The sequence below is a fragment of the Canis lupus genome, chromosome 3 (assembly GCF_048164855.1).
Source record: "Canis lupus baileyi chromosome 3, mCanLup2.hap1, whole genome shotgun sequence".
In the NCBI taxonomy this organism is placed as follows: Eukaryota; Metazoa; Chordata; class Mammalia; order Carnivora; family Canidae; genus Canis; species Canis lupus.
This window is the reverse complement of record NC_132840.1, coordinates 26,307,871-26,324,865: the sequence shown is the minus strand read 5'-3', so window position 1 is coordinate 26,324,865 and position 16,995 is coordinate 26,307,871. Positions and strand designations below refer to the sequence as shown.

The following is a 16,995-nucleotide window of genomic DNA, read 5'->3' as shown; positions in this document are numbered from 1 at the left end:
TTTTCACAAGACGCTCCCAGGAGACACGACTCGATCTGAAGCAGCATTGCTTACGGCTGTCAATTCTGCACGAAAAAAATATGGAGTTTGGTGCTATCAACACTTGTGCTTTTCTGTATGTCATCTTTTTACATGGCGAAAATAACTTATTGTTCCTGATTACGATGTGCACTCACCGTGAAGGCTGAGGGATATGGGATATGTAAATATACAGAAGTACAAATCGCCTGATCCTGAGGTCCCCACATTAGCCTCCTGATGCCTGACCACACACATTCGTATCTTCAGGCGGACACGTTTGGGAGACTATTTCGTGTCTGCCTACAACCCTCTTCCCTTTTGTCTCTCTCATTTCCCATCCCAAACCGATGTTAACCTGGAGCATGTCTTTCCATCCTTTTTTTCACGTTGCGGTGAAGTACACATAATAAAATTTACCATCTATAGGCAGCCCCGATGGCCCAGCGGTTTAGCGCTGCCTTCAGCCCAGGGTGTGATCCTGGAGATCGGGAATCGAGTCCCACATCAGGTTCCCTGCATGGAGCCTGCTTCTCCCTCTGCCTGTGTCTCTGTCCCCCGCCCCCCCCCCCATGTCTCTCATGAATAAATAAATAAAATCTTTAAAAAAAAATAAAATTTACCATCTGTCTTCATCCTCTTGGCTTGCTGCAAGAGAATACCGCAGGCAGGGGACTTAACCAACAAACATGTACGTCTCAGAGTTCTGGAGGCTGGACATCCAAGATCAGGGTGCCGGCAGGTGTGGTGTGTGGTGAGACCCTCTTCCTGGCTGGTACACAGCTGTTTTATTGTATACTCATGCGGCAGGGAGAAAGATCATCTCTTTGGGGTTTCTTTTTATAAGGGTACTAACCCCATTCACCATCCTCTTGACCTCAGCACCTCCCAAAGGCCTGATCTCCTCGTATGATCACATTAGGGGTTAGGATTTCAACATATGCGTTTCTGGGGATGCACACTGAAAGTCCATAGCATGTCTTAACCATTTTTAGGTGTATAGTTCTGTAGCATTAACCATGTTTACAGGGTTTTACAACCACTGCCAACATCTATCTCTAGAACTCTTCATCTTGTAAAACTGAAAATTTGTCCCCAAAAAACAACAACTCGGTATCCCTCGGGTTCAAAATTCAAAAGGCATAATACAGTAGATAGTGAAAAGTCTACCCCTCCCATCAACTCCTGTTCCCCAGATACCCTGGTACCCTCCATAGAATGTCAAATACAGTCATTTTCTTGGGGGGGGTGGGGTCCATCCAGATCTGCTGTGTGTATGTAACCTTGCCTATAATATACTCTACTTCTCTTTCTCACTGAAACGGTGACACCTGTATTATACTGCATTGTACTTTGCTTAGAAAAAAACAATCTTGGGACTTATGCTGGGGCTTCCACACCCCCCCAGATCATTCCCTGCCACACCCCATGTTGACCCCGGTCCTGGGGGCTGGACCAGTGGACCATGTCGAGGGACTCCTTTTCCCTCTGGCTTCCAGCTGGGATCAGAGAAAAGGAGAAGAGTGAGGTCAAGATGGACCCTGTCTCGGTCCTGTGAGGTCACCTTGGGCTGGCCATGTCCATCCACGGGCCTCTGCTGCCTTCCAGCATTCCACTAGGTTCTTCTAGAATACCTTGTGCTCAGGTTGGAAGTTTATCCTTTGGGCATGGAGTGGGTGACAGCCCGCTCCCCTAACACCTGATGACAGCAATCTCCCCTTCTGGGCTCCTACGTGCCTGTCGATACCTTTATTATTATTATTATTATTATTATTATTATTATTATTATTACTATTATTTTTTTGTATAGAACAGCTTTTTTAAAAGTCATTTTTAAAATTTATTTTTTCATCATAGTAAATATACTTTGTTATCCCCATTGCCCCCACCCAACTGCCACTCTACTTTTTATCCCTAAGCATCTGACTCCTCTAGGAACCTCAGGTAAAGGAAATCATACAGAATTTGTCTTTTTAGGACTAGTTTGTTTCACTTAGCATAATGTCCCCCAGGGCCATATGCATTACAGCGTGTGACAGGATTTCCTTCCTTTTTAAGGCTGAGTAGTACTCCGTTGAGTGGGCGCCCCGCATCTTGCTTATCCATTCACCTATCAGTGGTTGCTTCTGCTTTTTGGCTGCTGCGAACAATGCTGCCATTAACACAGGTGTATAGATACCTGCCTGAGTCTCTGCTGGCAATCCTGGGCATATAACCAGAAGTGGAGGTGCTGGGCCCTACAGTAAATCTACTTCTAGTTTTTTTGAGGAACCACCGTACTGTTTCTGCAACACCTACATCATGTTACATCCCCGCCAAGACCGTACAGGGTTTCCAGTTCTCCGCCTCCTTTCCAACATGTTATCTTCTAGTTGTTTTTACTTTGACATAAATCTCTTACTGAAGGTTGATACACCCCAAGTACCTAGCTCCATACCGCCCTGCCTGCCCAGTGATATATATGCATATATCTTTGGGGACAGCATTATTCTATTAAAACAGGCTCATCTTTCATGGTCCCCATGACTCTTCTCTCTGAACACATGTGGAAATGTCTCCAGATTCACTGGTGTGGTTTTACCTCATTTTTTAATCTTAATTTTTTTTAATTTAAATTCAATTTAGTTAACATATAGTATATCATTAGTTTCAGGGGTAGAGTTCAGTGATTCATCAGTTGTGTATCACATCCAATGCTCATTCTGTCCCATGCCCTCTGTAATGCCCATCCCCTCCACTCCACTCCCCTGTAGCAACCCTGTTTGTTTCTTAGAGTTAACTGTCTCTTATGGTTTGTCTCCCTATTTTAATCTTACTTTATTTTTCCTTCCCTTCCCTTATGTTCATTTGTTTCTTAAATTCCACATGAGTGAAATCATATGATAATTGACTTTCTCTGACTAACTTATTTCACTGAGCATCATACCTTCTAGTTCCATCTACGTCATTGCAAATGGTAAGGTTTCTTTTTTTTTTTTTTAGATTTTATTTATTTATTCATGAGAGAGAGAGAGAGGCAGAGACATAGGCAGAGGGAGAATCAGGCTCCATGCAGTGAGCCTGACGTGGGATTTGATCCTGGGTCTCCAGGATCATGCCCTGGGGTGAAGGCAGGCACTTAACCGCTGAGCCACCCAGGAATCCCAGATTTATTTTTTTTTATGGCTGAGTAATATTCCATTGTGTGTGTGTATGACTTCTTTATCCATTCATCTGTGGAAGGGCATTTGGGCTCTTTCAATAGTTGACCTATTGTGGACATTGCTGCTGTAAACTTGGGGGTGCAGTTGCCTCTTCGAATCACTATGTTTGTATCCTTTGGATAAATGCCTGGTAGTGCAATTGCTGGGTCATAAGGTAAACCTTATTTTTGAAATTGCTGTGTACTGGTTCATGGTACAGATGTGCCAGAGCTATCCACTTGATGACTCTTCCATCCATGACAATACACTTAATTTTGAGCAGCAGACAATGGCAGTGTCTCCGTAATATATACCCTATGCAGACATCCTTACTACGGCCACTTTTATCCTTGTGGGCCCAAGCCCCAGGAGTGCAATTGCTGGGATGATTTCTGTTTCGATTTTGTTTCCCCAAAGCTGCATGCATTGAGACCATACTGGCCGCGTGGGTGCCAGCTCCTCCCTCCCCACCAGCAAGATCTCTGCATTGACTATTTAAAAACCTGGGGGTACAACGGATAACTCTATCACTTCAGTTCTGTGGGTCTCTGTGTACCAGGGAAGTCTGGCATCTTTCCATACATGTTTATTCACCATTTGCATTTACTTTTTCCCCAAATTGCCTATTCACGTCCTCTGGCCATTTGACCATTGCGCAGGAAAAGGACCAGAAGCGCATGTGACAAACCGTTGACAGCTGTTCATTTTAGGTGTTGAAAATACAAATCCCTTTTATACGTTTTTGAATTAGACATTTTCAAAACGAAGGAAGCCATCTACATGAGAGCGTTTCGGGAAGATTGGTTGTGTGGGCTGGGTCGAAGAGACGCTGTGGGCAGAGAGGCCAGTCTGGGGACTCTTGCGGTCTCCTTGCCAGTGATAGTGACTTAAACATGAGAGTGGGGACAGATTGGAGCAATTACAGGGGCAAGGAGTTTATAACATTTGGTGCTAATGTGGGAAGCCAAGAAGAGTACAGGGAAGTAAGGGGTTTGAATCTGGAAGGATGGGAGGATGAGGAGAGAAATCGGCAGATATAGAGGCCTTGAGTCGGGGTGGGGTAGGGGGAGCTGTGGGTGGGGGCAGGGTTGGCATTAGAGAGATGCTATCTGCTGGACGCGTCAAGGTCAAGGGGGATGCTCCCTAGAGCCAGGAGAGCAGAGGACCCCCGGGAGGGAGGGACTGTCCAGAGCATCTGTGTCTAAGGGGCAGGAGGAAGAGCTGGCAGAGGAGCTGGGGTGGGAGCCTCGCCCAGCGCGAAACCAATGTTTCAAGGTCAAGGACACAGTCCGTATTTTCACAAGGCTGAGAGATGGAGAATCTGTTTTAGGCTGTTCGATTTATTGATGAGGAGGTCATGACTTTAGAAGAACACTTTCCCCTGAAGTGGCTGGGGCCCCACAACAGCTTGTTAGGCTCAGCAGCCTGAGCGTGTGGAGGGTGACAGAGGCCACAGGAAGTGTGGGTGGTGGCAGGAGCGGGCAACGAGTCCATGGCGCACCCTGGGCTGGTGGCCCTCCAGCTCCATTTCCACACTCGTCAGCCCGGAGCGGGCACTGAGCCGCCCTCGTGGGCCGTGCAGGGTGCCCACCAGCCCAGGTGTCTCTCAGGTCTCTAGTCCCTGGTGGAATCGGCCAGAAGCCGCCTTCCTGTGAGAACCTCGAGAACCTTTGTCTCCTTGTTGCAGCGTCTGTTCCCAGAGCAGCCCCAAGGGACCAGGGGAGACATGAGTCATTTCCTGGACAGCAACCTATCCCAGCTTCTTAGCCATTTTGGGCTCGGCCTTCCAGAAATTATCTTCTTCTCCAAGCCCACTTATATCTCTTGCCGGTCCTGCCTCCCCATTGGGTTTGTGAGGCACCCCCAGTGTGAAATAGTGGGGGAACACCCCCACTGCCCACCCCCTCAGACTGGGCCTGGAAGCAGCCTGTCAGTATTCAGGCCTTTCTTTTCCTTATTCTGAGAAGAAGGGAGGTTGGCAAAAAAGTCTCTGGAGCCCGTTAGCCAAAGAAATGGTGACATTCTATCTCTCTGCTTGGACCGATTTTCCCCTCTAGTTGGGCTCCTTGGAAAACAGCTCCATGTGTGGACAACCTTGGCCACAGTTGGCTGAGGGGGTGGGGATGGGGGGCCACAGCCAGGGATGGCTGACCACATCCCTTTGCCTTGTTCAGCATTTGTTCTGGTAGCTCAGGGTAGAGGGACCCCTTTTTCCTCACTTAATTTTTCTATGCCTCAGGTTTTTCTTCCTTATTTTCAATAAAACAAAACATTTTTTTAAAAAGATTTATTTTAGAGAGAGCGAGCAACCGAGTGCATTCACAGAGGGGAGGGACAGAGGGAGAGAGAGAGAGAGAATCCCAAGCAGACTCTACACCAAGCTCGGAGCCCAAAGCAGGGCTCAATCCGATGACCCCCAGATCATGACCTGAACCGAAATCAAGAGTGTGATGCTTAACCAAGTGAACTACCAAGCGCCCCTAAAATAAAGCATTTCTTACATAAAATATACATAAAATTTATCGTTTTTACCCCTTTTAAGTGTACAGTTCGGTGGTGTCAAGCACATTCACACTGCTGTGCAGCCCTCACCACCATCCACCTGCAGAACTCTCTCATCTTCGTCTTCCCAGACTGAAACTGTGTCCCCATGAAACACTAACTCTTACCCTTCCCTTTCTGCAGCCCCTGATACCCACCATTCCCCTTGCCATCTATGAATCTAAGTACTCCAGGTGCCTCATAGAAGTGGAATCACTAGTATTTGTCTTTTTGTGACTGGCTTATTTCATTGAGCATAATGTCCTCAAGGTTCATCCGTGTTATAGCACGTCAGAATGTCCTTCCTTTTTAAGGCTGAATAATATTCCATTGTATGGATCTTCCACAGTTTGCTCACCCACGCATTCATCCATAGACACTTGGGTTGCTTCCACCTCTTAGCTGCTGTGAGTAATGCTTCTGTGAACGTGGGCATACAAATATCTGTTCCAGACCCCACGTTCAATTCTTTTGAGTATATGCCCAGAACTGGAGTTGCTGGATCATATGTTAATGGTAATTCTGTGTTTAAATTTCTGAGGATTCAAGGGATACCTGGGTGGCTCAGCAGTTGAGCGTCTGCCTTTGGCTCCGAGCGTGATCCTGGAGTTCTGGGATCGGAGTCCCCACAGGGAGCCTGCTTCTCCCTCTGTGTCTCTGCCTCTCTCTGTGTGTCTCTCATGAATAAGTAATTTTTTAAAAAGTCTTAAAATTTTTTTTGAGGATTCACCATACTACCTACCTCAGCAGCTGCACCATTTTACCAAAAAAAGCATTTTGATTGAATGGTGTTTTGTTTTTTTTTTTAAGATTTTATTTATCTATTCATGAGAGACAGAGAGAGAGAGGCAGAGACACAGGCAGGAGAAGCAGGCTCTATGCAGGGAGCCCGATGTGAGATTTGATCCCAGAACTCCAGGATCACACCCCTGGGCTGAAGGCAGGCACTAAACCGCTGAGCTACCCAGGCATCCCCATTAGGTGGTCTTTAAGATCTCTTTGTGCTTGAAAAGAAAGTAATGGTTCTCTGGTTCTGTGGTCAGTGGCTAGAGGATGATCTTTGGAGTTAAAATTTGACCCCTTGAATATCATGTGAACAACAATTATTATGCCACCTAATACATCAATATGTAAAAAGTGCAAAGTTCCCCAAAAATGCCCCCCTCACAGTGAGGTCTGCGTGAACATCCGGTATTGTTGAAGGATCCACTATGTGCTGGGAAATGTTGGCCTCTTCACGTCTATTATTGTCTTTGATTCTCTCAGCCCTCTTGCAGACTACATATTCGTTACTCATGCTGTTGGTTGGAAATAGTATTTCTTGGGTTGATAACGCATTTCAAATTTTGTTTACCTAAAAGAAATATTCTTTTTCTTCCTTCCTGGTTCTTAACCTACCTCCCCCAAAGTAAAAGAAAGAAAGCAAGAAGTATTCGAGGAAGTGTTTAGGGGGAGTGGCACACAAGAGGCCACCTCCTCTACTAGGGTCCCCAAGCCTGGAGACAATAAAAGGGCATCACTTGCTGTGTTTATGAAGCCACTGCCCCTCATGGCACTTTTCATTAAGCAGAGCAACTGTAACTGTTCCATGGAAAGAGAGGACATTCATTAGCTTTCCTTTTAAAGTGCTTTCTGGAAGCCCAGGGGGCCAGATGAACTTTCTGATCTGATACCTCCCCAGCTGGTCCGAGTGCCTGAGTCCTGACCCCCTATAGTGACATTCAACCATCCTGCTCCAGACCCTGTCTTGCGCTCATGCTCGCTAATTATTGCCCTAAATGCTCCTGCTACTCTAATCACTTGACCTCCCTTGGGTTCCCAAATACGCCATCACCACTGGCCAGGTTCTCTGCCCAGAGTGTCTCTCCTGCCTGCCTCTCTCGGCTCATCTCGCCCCCCACCTGTCTCTGCAGCCCTGCAGGTCATACACCTGCTTCTGCTGTGACTCTCCCACAAGGCTGCAGGCACCTCTGGTGTGTTTGCCTCGGTCTCCCCACCCAGGCTCTGCCTTGCCAGACAGGCAGACCATCACATTTGCTGGACAGATCCTTGTAGTTGAAAAGAACAAGGCTGTGTCAAGAAGCTTTTTACTTTTTCCTGATGGTTTATATTTTTCCTCTAATGTGGGAGGAGAGAGACTACAAAGAGAAAGCCAGTTTACAGATTTTTAAACAGAAGACACCGCCCAGTGACTTCTTCCCTAGCTGAACTCCTGTTGGGGAAAGCAGCAGTGGTCCCTTGCCCCAGTGGGGAGTCCTCAAGGGAGACAGAGGAAGGGGGTGCTCCCAGGAGGGTCTGAGGTCTTAGTCCAATGAGTCTTGGTCCTTTCACTTCCCCCATTCAGAGCAAAGTCCACACCTGAAGGTCTGGAAGAAACTATCAACTCAAGGGAGCGGGGGAGGAGCTTCCTATAGTTTCTGTCTGGCTGTCCTAGAAACGCTCCATTTCAATTCCCAGCATGTCAGAGTGGGGATCTCAGACTAACCCCGCAGTTCAGCACCACCCCCACCCCCACCGAGAGAACAGCTCCGTGACAGGGGCAGGGTGGGGCGGAAGTTGGCCCCTGGTCCCTCTCAGACAAGCAGAGACTTGGCCAGGTGGGGCAGAGAGACTGGGAGCTTGGCTCCGATACTCAGGGGAGCCAGGCCTTCACCTCCAAAGGTACTGGTGCCTTTTAAAAGGAGAGGGGGCACCGCCCCCAAGCCTCCAGGCCTGCTTGGTGGAGCTGCCACTGCCACTGGTCCCCTCTCTCTCCCCAGAGCCAGTCCCCAAACAGGAAGCTTGCACCTGGCCAGGTGACCTCTCCCTTCCAGGCCGTGGAGCCACTGGCCTGCCTGGTCACTGAGGTTGTCAGCTTGTTTTAACTTCAAGACCTCCCAGGTTTGAGAACAGAAAATCTGCTTTGTGCGGGGAAGGAGCAGGGTAAGGCTGGGGGTGGGAGGAGGTGCATCCCAGCTCTCTGCCACCCTTCTCCCCTCCGGTCATGGGCGCTAACCCTCCTGCCTCACATGGAAAAGGTTCCCCTGGTTAGCAGCCCCTCTGTGGGCAGGTCCCACACCCATCCTCAGCCCTGCCCTCCTGATGGGGACACTCTAGTCACTTGGAGTCCCAAGTGGACATTTGTTGAGGGTTTGAGGCCTCCAGGCCCCTGCCTCCTGCTCCCCGTGCTTCCTTTCCTGCCTCATCTTGTGTCTCTCTGTGTCTCTCTGTCTATGTCTCTATCCCTATCTCTCTGTCTCTTTCTCTATCTGTGCCCTAGGAGGCCCCTGAAACCAGGGTGGGGTCTTCCAGCCTGAGACCAGCATGACTTCACTAAGACTGGGGAAAACCTGACTCCTGTGCCTGGTGGGGTGGGAGGAGTGGGGGTGGGGTGATTCCAAAGGTAAGACAGGTATTCTCATGGCTCTTCCTTTTGTTGGGGGTTTGGACCCACTGCCACATACCTTCTCCAGAGTTAGCAATCTGTCCCCTGGGGGAAGTGAGGGATGCTCCCACCTTCTCAGTGTGGAAGTAGGGAGAGAAAGCAGGGCTTGAATCGGTGCTGGAAGATATTAAAGGCTCGGTATAAATCCACAGTGGGGGAGGGAAGGGGGCATGGGCCCCTCCCCCACCACCTGGGGGACACCTTGAGACTGGGGTGAGGAGTATCACTCAGCTCTTCCCCTACCCTATTTCCTTTTTTTTTTTTTTTAAAGATTTTATTTATTTATTCATGAGAGGCAGAGACACAAGCAGAGGGAGAAGCAGGCTCCATGCAGGGAGCCTGACGTGGGACTCAATCCTAGGTCTCCAGGATCATGCCCTGGGCTGAAGGCAGCGCTAAACCACTGAGCCACCGGGGCTGCCCCCCTACCCTATTTCCACTAATGTATCCCTCCTGTGAATTTCTGCTCTTGGGGACCTGGGACATAACTGAGGCCCCAGCCAAGAGGTGCCTCTGCCCGTGGGTGACCCAACTGCCTGGAGTTCTGGGTCTCCTCTGACAGGAGGCAAATGGGGATCAGTACCCAGACTGGGCCCGGAGTACCCCCTGAGGATAGCCTTGAGTCTGGCCATGGCCTCGGTGCCATCCTGGCCCATCGCCTGCCAGCCCCAGCTGGAGCCCAGTAAGCTGGTGAGTTTCTGTTCGTTTCATGGCAAGTTGTTTGGGGACAGGAGAGCTGGTCATTGCCAGAGGGGGCTGGGAAGGGGATTCAGGGGACAGTGCTGTCATGAGGCTGCTCCTGCAGGCTGGACTGGGGTCTGGGGATGTCACCTTCACAGCCGCTGCCAAGCCGGGCCCATCTGTCGTTTTGAAACCTCGAAATGGGTATAGTGTCTGCCTGAGATCCTGCCTCTGCCCCGCTTCCTCTGTGACTTCAGGCCTTGCTTTTCTGGGCTGCCCTGACTGGGGTGGAGGGAGGCTCCCTGGCTCTTGGGGAGGGTGCAGCAGCAGCAGGAGGAAGGGAATGGGTTACAGAGTGGCCTCCCATTGGGCCCACAGCCTCCCTTCTGGAGGGCTTTTAAAAACTGGCCTATAACCTTGTAATTGTTCCCAGCAGCGAGGAGCGAGTCAGTGGAGGAGCGGCTCCACTGTTTGTTTTGCCTTCTGTGTTCTCCAGGCCGGTGGTAACCAAGGGCCGCTTCCCCTTGGTGACGGTGGAGCTCACTCAGGCCAGGGCTGATCCAGCCCCAGCGAGAGAGGTCTGGGGGACCTGCAGACCCGGGCTGCTGGCAGGGCTGGGGGCGCTGCCTCCTCCGCTCCCCCAGCCTGAGGGCCCGTGGGCTTCTCTCCCAACGCCTTTCGCAGGCCCTGGCCCCAAACATTCCAGAACTCTGGATCTGCCGGTAGGTGTCCGGGAGACTGTGAGGCCACTTGCTGGCGGGCTGTGTGGGGCAGCTCTCAGCCAGGATGTCACTTGGGGCCACAGGGGCCCTGCCTTCTAGGTTCTGGCAGGACCCAGGGTCTGGAGGTGATTCTGGCAGAGGTTTTTTTTTACGGGAGCAGGAGATGTGCATGAGGCTGACCCGGGAAGGCTCTGTGACCAGGAGTGCCCGGACAGACAGGCGGACTGGATTCCAGCAGGTGGGGTTGTTTGAAGTGACAGGGTCGGCACTGCAACATGTGTGGCTGCAGGAAAGTGTGAGGCTCCCAGAGAGCAGTGGCACGGCTGGCGTGGGTCGCTGGTGGATTGAGGATATTTGGAGAGCTGAGGACTTGAGGGTGGGTAGAAGGGAGCCCCTGCCGGACTGTGAGCAGAGGAAGGGCTGGAACAGTGTCACCAAAACCTGGGTCTTCCCAGACCCCAAGTGGCCAGAGGCTTCTAGAAGGTGTGGGCCAGGGAATCTACAGCCCCTTTCAGGTGCCCCTGCTCCGGTGGGTCTGGCAGTGACAGACTCTTCCCCGTTACTTCTGTGAAACTTGTCGGCTTCTAGATTTGGTTTGTTAGGAGCCAGGTACGTTCAGGACTGCTTCCTGGAGAGGCTGGACGCCCCTCCGTTTGCCTTCTGCCGCCTTCCCTCAGCCCCCCGCCCGGGCGCAGATCACCTGGGGAGGCCCGAGACTCTGCACTCCCCGCCAGCTGCAGGTGTAACCAGCTGGTCCCTGGCCCCGAAAGCAGCTGTGTCCTCGGGGAAGGAGTTGGACTGCTCCGCGTGCAGGGCCGCGGTCGTGTCTGGTTTTGCAGTTGGGGGCCAGGAGAGGTGGAGAGGCGGTGGGGGCGCCGGGGCGCCGTCACACAGATGCCGTCCACCGGCCCAGCTGCCGATCCGATTAAACCTCGGTGATTCACTGCGCTTCAAGGGAAGGCGTTGTGTTACGAAAACCGTGGGTCCTGGCCGCTTGTTTTGTTGGCAGGTCCTGCTGCCTCAGCAGAAAAGAGGCGCTCTTGATATGGGAACGGAAACTTGGGACTGCCCTAGACACATCCAGTGTTCGGCGGGAGAGGAGCTGTGGTCCTCCTCCAGCTGTGGAAACTCGCTGCCTGGCCAGGAAGGCAGTCCCTGGGGGGCCCAGCCACAGCAGGGCGGGTAGCACAGGGTCCCCACACCTGGGTCTAAGGTCTGAGCTTCCCTGTGGCTGTGACCTTGGCGGGGGCGGGCCGCATCCTCTGCCCCCCCTCCCACCGGCTCCCCGGGAAGGTAACCTGCTGCCACCTGTACTTCACCGCAAGTCCAGCTTGCAGAGGAAGTACCTTTCTGAAGGCGGTCGAGGTGTGCACTTGTGGGGTGCACCTGCAGCCCTCACGGGGACCCAGGGCCCCATGGGACCTGGCTCGGCTCGGATGGCCGATCCTGGGCTGGCTCACGTCTCCAAAGTTGTTCAGACAAGCTTGCTGGAGAAGCAAGCACATCCTTTCTGGCTTCTTCCTCCCTGAGGCCTGATTGCCCCCCTGCCCCACTAGCCCATTCAATGGATATTGGGCCAATTTCCCTTTTTCCCCACTTCCCCTTTCTTCCTTTTGTGTTCTCAGATGTGATATGTAGGATAGACTCAGCCCAGATCAAAGTTGCTTCCCCAAGAAACTTCTCCAGATGTGTGTGTCCCGGCCTCCTCCGGCCACAGGGCCTCAGCAGAGCCCAGGACAGCCACAGCTGCCACCACGCCCTGGAGCAGGCGCAGCAGGGGGGGTGGCGCGTTGGGGAGCCACCAGGGAGTGTCCGGCAGAGGCAGGCAAAACCACTGCTGGCCTTGGGGCATTGGCACCTGAGGGCTTCCTGAGGAGGCCTCTCCCTGCATTAATGAGCTTGAGATGGCCAGAGGCAGCCACCGAGCTGAGTCATGGACACCCTGAGGCGGCTGTTCTTTGGGGTTGTTCTATGACTGCATTCCACCACTGGACAGCTACCAGAGATGCTCTCCCAAGAAACCCTCCCAGCTTCCCTCCCTCCCGCCCTCCCTTCTCCTCAAACCCCTAAATTACAAATGCATCACCAGTGTTGGGTCTTTATTAAGTGCCAAGCTCTCTATGGGCTCCTCATTTGATCCTCAGAGCAAAGCCATGGTGCCAAGCAGTCATGCCCCTGTCATTCCAGTGGAGGACGCAAGGCTCAGAGGAGGGCGAGAGCTTGCCCAAGGTCTCCCAGCTCATGGAGCTGAAGCTTAAACCCAAGTGGCCCAACTCCAGACTGCTTGTGTCTTCTCCATCTTTGTAGGCACTTGGTAAACAAGTTGCCCTTGACTGACCCTGTTGCAGTTCCAAGAAGTCTTGGATGAAGGCACTGGGGCTACTCAGATGATGATCCCAAGGGGGCCATCTGGGCCCTTGGGGTCATAGTGGTCCATCCACATTTTGTAGATTCGGGAACTGGATTTTTTTCCCCCCAGTGTTTCCAATTTGGATGTAGTTTAGAGAGAGCTAACAAACTCACATAGACTGGGGTATAAACCTGAGGTAATTTATTTACATACAGTAAGGAGTAGGACAGTCAGGTGTGCTAAAGATTTGTGTTCACCTCTGAAGGTGACAAATGGGAAGCATAGAACCAGAGCTCAGGGGAACCTGTTGAATGGCCCTCCTGTTTTGTAACCAATATCTGCTGTCCCCATCGGGGCAGATGTAACAAGAGGGCCCATAGGTTAGGCCGCCATCTTCCCAGGCTCTGAGTCTGTGTCCTCACTCACCACTAGCTTTTTTAAACAAGCCCTTTTTCCAACAAGCCCTTTCATTAGACAAGGCCTAATGTCACCTATTGGGTTATAATTCATTTTGGTTACGCTCTGGATCCTACCGCTTCTACCACCCTCCCAAGTTCAAGCAACATCCTTGCATTGACTCTTCAGCTGGTCTCCCTGCCTCCACTCTGGCTGCCAACAACCTCTTCTCAACACAGCAGCCTAACAGGATCCTGTTAGAGCAGAAGTCAGACTGTGCCCCCTGCCTGCTCAAAGCCCTCTGCTGGTTTCTCATCACACTGAAGACAGAATCCAGAGTCCCTACTCTGGCTCACAGGGCCTGTGTGCCTGCCATCTGCAGAGCTCTTACCCTGCCTCCTTCCACAGCCTCCCCTCCCTGGACTCTAGCCATATGGCCCCTCTGTTATTCTCTCAACATACCAAGCATGCTTCCACCTCAGGGCCTTTGCACCAGCTGTTCCCTCTGCCCAAAATGCTCTTCCTCTGAAGCAGGCTCATGCTTTCTCCCTCATTCATCCAGATCTCTGTCCATATATCACAGTATCAGAGAAACCTTCCCTTACCTATTCCCATCCCTTGCTCTGTCCTCACTACTCTGCCTTGTTTTTCTTTGACCTGTATTACTTGACCCTGCATTAGATATTTACTCATTCGACACTTATTTATTGAGCACCTACTCTGCCCCAGGCACTGTTCTAGGCATGGGAGCTGCCACAGTGAGCACAACAGATAAAAACCTTTGTCCTTGAAGCCTGCATGAGTTGTTCAAATGATTGCTATCCATCCCCCACGCACTAGACTAAGCTCCACAAAGGCAATGGTTTCTACTATGTATATTGTAGGTGCCTAATTTTTTGGAATGAATTCTGACCTTAAGGCACCTTACTTGGATTTGGCTGTTTCCCAAGTGTTCATGAGCTGAACATGTATAGACCACCTCTCAGGTTGGATCACTTCTGTGGTGACTGTCCTGCTGATTTTGCCCATTCTTAGCACTTTCCACCGGGGGGGGAGATGCTCTCTGGCAGCATAGGTGGGGCACTCTCCTACTTTCCTAAACACCAACCATGTGCAGCCCATACTTTTGAATTTTCCACTTAGTTGAGGTACTCAGGGACTAAGAAACGAGGAAAGGGTCTTGGGAAGCTGGTGCCCCCCAGACCCCCAGGGCCTAGCAGGTGAGTATGCAACCTGGATATTTTGTAACACCTCTGTATGCACATAGACCTTAAGGGTGGTTGTTTTTTGCCCAACTTTCCATGTTTTATATGAGTGAGTCCAGCCGCAGAGGGTCGGTGGGAGATGTTGGCACCTGGCCCAAGAGGCTTAGGTCTTTCCAGGTCTGTGAGCAATAATCCTCACGAGAACACAGAAACTCAACCCATGAGAACAGGTTTTCATGTGGTGACAGGTCCAGTCAAACCATGCCCCAGCCTGGGCCAAAGCCCTGTGGTGTGGCATCGCAGCTGGCAGGCGGGCACCAGCGTCATAAACAGAGGGAGTGAGCAGGATCTGAGCTGCGAGAATGGTTTCCTGGTATCGCAAAGTAGGACCTCTGCCAATTTGGAGTGGCCTTGGGGTGTTGACTTGCTCTGTGCAAAAGCAGGGGCCTGGGAATTCTAGCAAGGCTTTCCTTGTCCCACCTCGCTCCCCAAGTGGGGAGAGCACAGACAGTGATCACTGTGACATGGGTCCTTCCATAGCCTCATCTTCAGGGCAGGGTGCTCCTGCATGTGTTGTCACCCCTCCCCACACCACATTTTGGGTACAGGCACAGAGATGCAGGCACACACTCCAGATTCCTCCAGAGAAACTCGATCTACAGGTGCTGTGTCCAGGCAGCGGGTCTGCCAAACCACAGCTCTGCACTTTTTCTTTTGGAGGAAAGAGGGGGGTGGTGGGGAGCAGAGCACTGAGCAGCTGCAGCCCAGCTCTAGAAGGCTCCTTACTCCCCACATATGAATGTTGTTGGCCATGGCCCTGTGTGTAACCCTGGCGAACAGGCCTCCTTCCACCTGCCAGACCTCCTCGGCTCCTGGCCTTCCTCGCCGCTTCCACACCCACCTCCTGCCGTGTGCACTTTGGACAGGTGGGCATCTGTCATCCATTTGTGCTTTTTTTGTTTGTCAAGGTGAAATTCACGTAACGGTTTTCAAGAGTACAATTCAGTGGCATTTAGTACATTCATGATACTGTGCAACCACTCTCTGACTAGTTCCAGAACATTCTAATTCCCCCACCACAAGAGGCCCTAACTCCTTAGCAGTCACTCTCACTTCTCCCCACCTTCCCCAGCCCCTGGCAACCACCAACATGCATAGTGTCTCTATGGAGTCACTCTTCTGGCTTTATCATATCAGTGGGCTCATGCCATATGCGATCTTTTATTATGTCTGGCTGCTTTCACCCAGCATCAAGTATTTCATTTAAGGTCCATCCATGTTGTAGCCTGTGTCAATCCTCTATGTTTCTTTATGCCTGAATAATGTTCCATCATTGTATGTATAATCCACAGTTTGTTTACCTGTTCGTCTACTGACAGACATGGGAGTTCATCCATGTATGTTTTTGCAACGATAATAAAACAACAGTAAGGAAATATGAAAGAAAGGGAAATTCACACTAAACACAGCCACGTTTTCAGTTTTCTGGCTTCCTTGTCATCTCTTTTCCCATGCATGCCTCTATAGTATGTTCTAGATTTTACTCTTTGGGCAGATACAGTTGGTGATCTTCATTTCATCTGAAACCGCAGACCTTTCTTCTTGCCCCTTGAACAGTGGTCCTTCCAGCCAGCATCTTGGATGGCTGTGTAATATTCCCAAGAAGTCTCAGCTTGGGGAGGCCACTTCCTTCCTTGTCCTCCCTGCGACAAGCTGCTGCCATGGGGGTATGGCACCTGGACCCTTCTGCCAGCCTGGAAGTTCAGGATTGGTTTATTCGCTGCCTTTGGATTTGCTGAGCCCCTCTTGTCAAGATGGCAGCCCAGATGGTGTTCAGAACTTCCCAGGTTGACAGGAGAGGAGGAGGAGGTCCAGCAACATAGAAGAGGAAGTCCATGAGCCATTGTGGGTTAAGAAGTTGTACCAGCTAGCTATGCAGAAATCTGAACACCTTCCAGGCACCATGGCCAGTCCCAACACCAGGAAGCCCAGTCGGAGGTTCCTTTGACATTTAATCTTCTTCTGCTAAAGATGGACAGTAGGGTGGGGCCTTGAGGTCCAAGACTTCAAGAGTGATGAGAGAAAAGGTAGCCATGAACTAGTAAGAGGAAGCTGGTCTCAGGCCACCCTGCCAAGGAGAAATCCCTAACCCCACACATGACCATCACTATAAGCAACCTACACATTCATCTCTAGAGACAAGTGACAGATTATGATGATGGAATAACATATGGCTCCTAACACATAAAATTGACACAGGAGCTAATATACTATGACTTGGAAAAAGCCAACTGGGGAGTAGCATGTGGGTGTGATCCTTTCCCCTTAGTGAACTGACCCCCAGTGGGAGGGGGACACTTTAATTTACACTTTATACGTTTCTGGATTGAGATTTCTTATGAGCATGTATGACACTTGAAATATTTCAAATCAAGATAGAACAAGTAGTTCTTTAAAAAATGGTGTTGTAAATCCG

General features: G+C 50.9%; 1 protein-coding gene across 5 annotated transcripts in view; it reads left to right on the top strand.

Moving 5' to 3' along the window:
* Positions 1 to 16,995, top strand: part of SPSB1 (splA/ryanodine receptor domain and SOCS box containing 1) — a 69,049-nt gene that overhangs the window by 30,415 nt on the left and 21,639 nt on the right. Inside the window, exon 1 of one of the 5 annotated variants that reach the window (XM_072819748.1) lies at positions 10,412 to 10,568. The exons of 3 other annotated variants lie outside the window; for them this stretch is intronic. Coding sequence is in view for 1 of the 2 variants with exons in the window: in XM_072819744.1 (XP_072675845.1) it covers positions 10,633 to 10,806 (174 nt within the window). In the remaining variant the exon portion in view is untranslated. Of the gene's footprint in view, positions 1 to 10,411; positions 10,569 to 10,588; positions 10,807 to 16,995 lie in introns of those variants that run through there. One more of the 5 variants, XM_072819744.1, reaches the window with a different exon arrangement.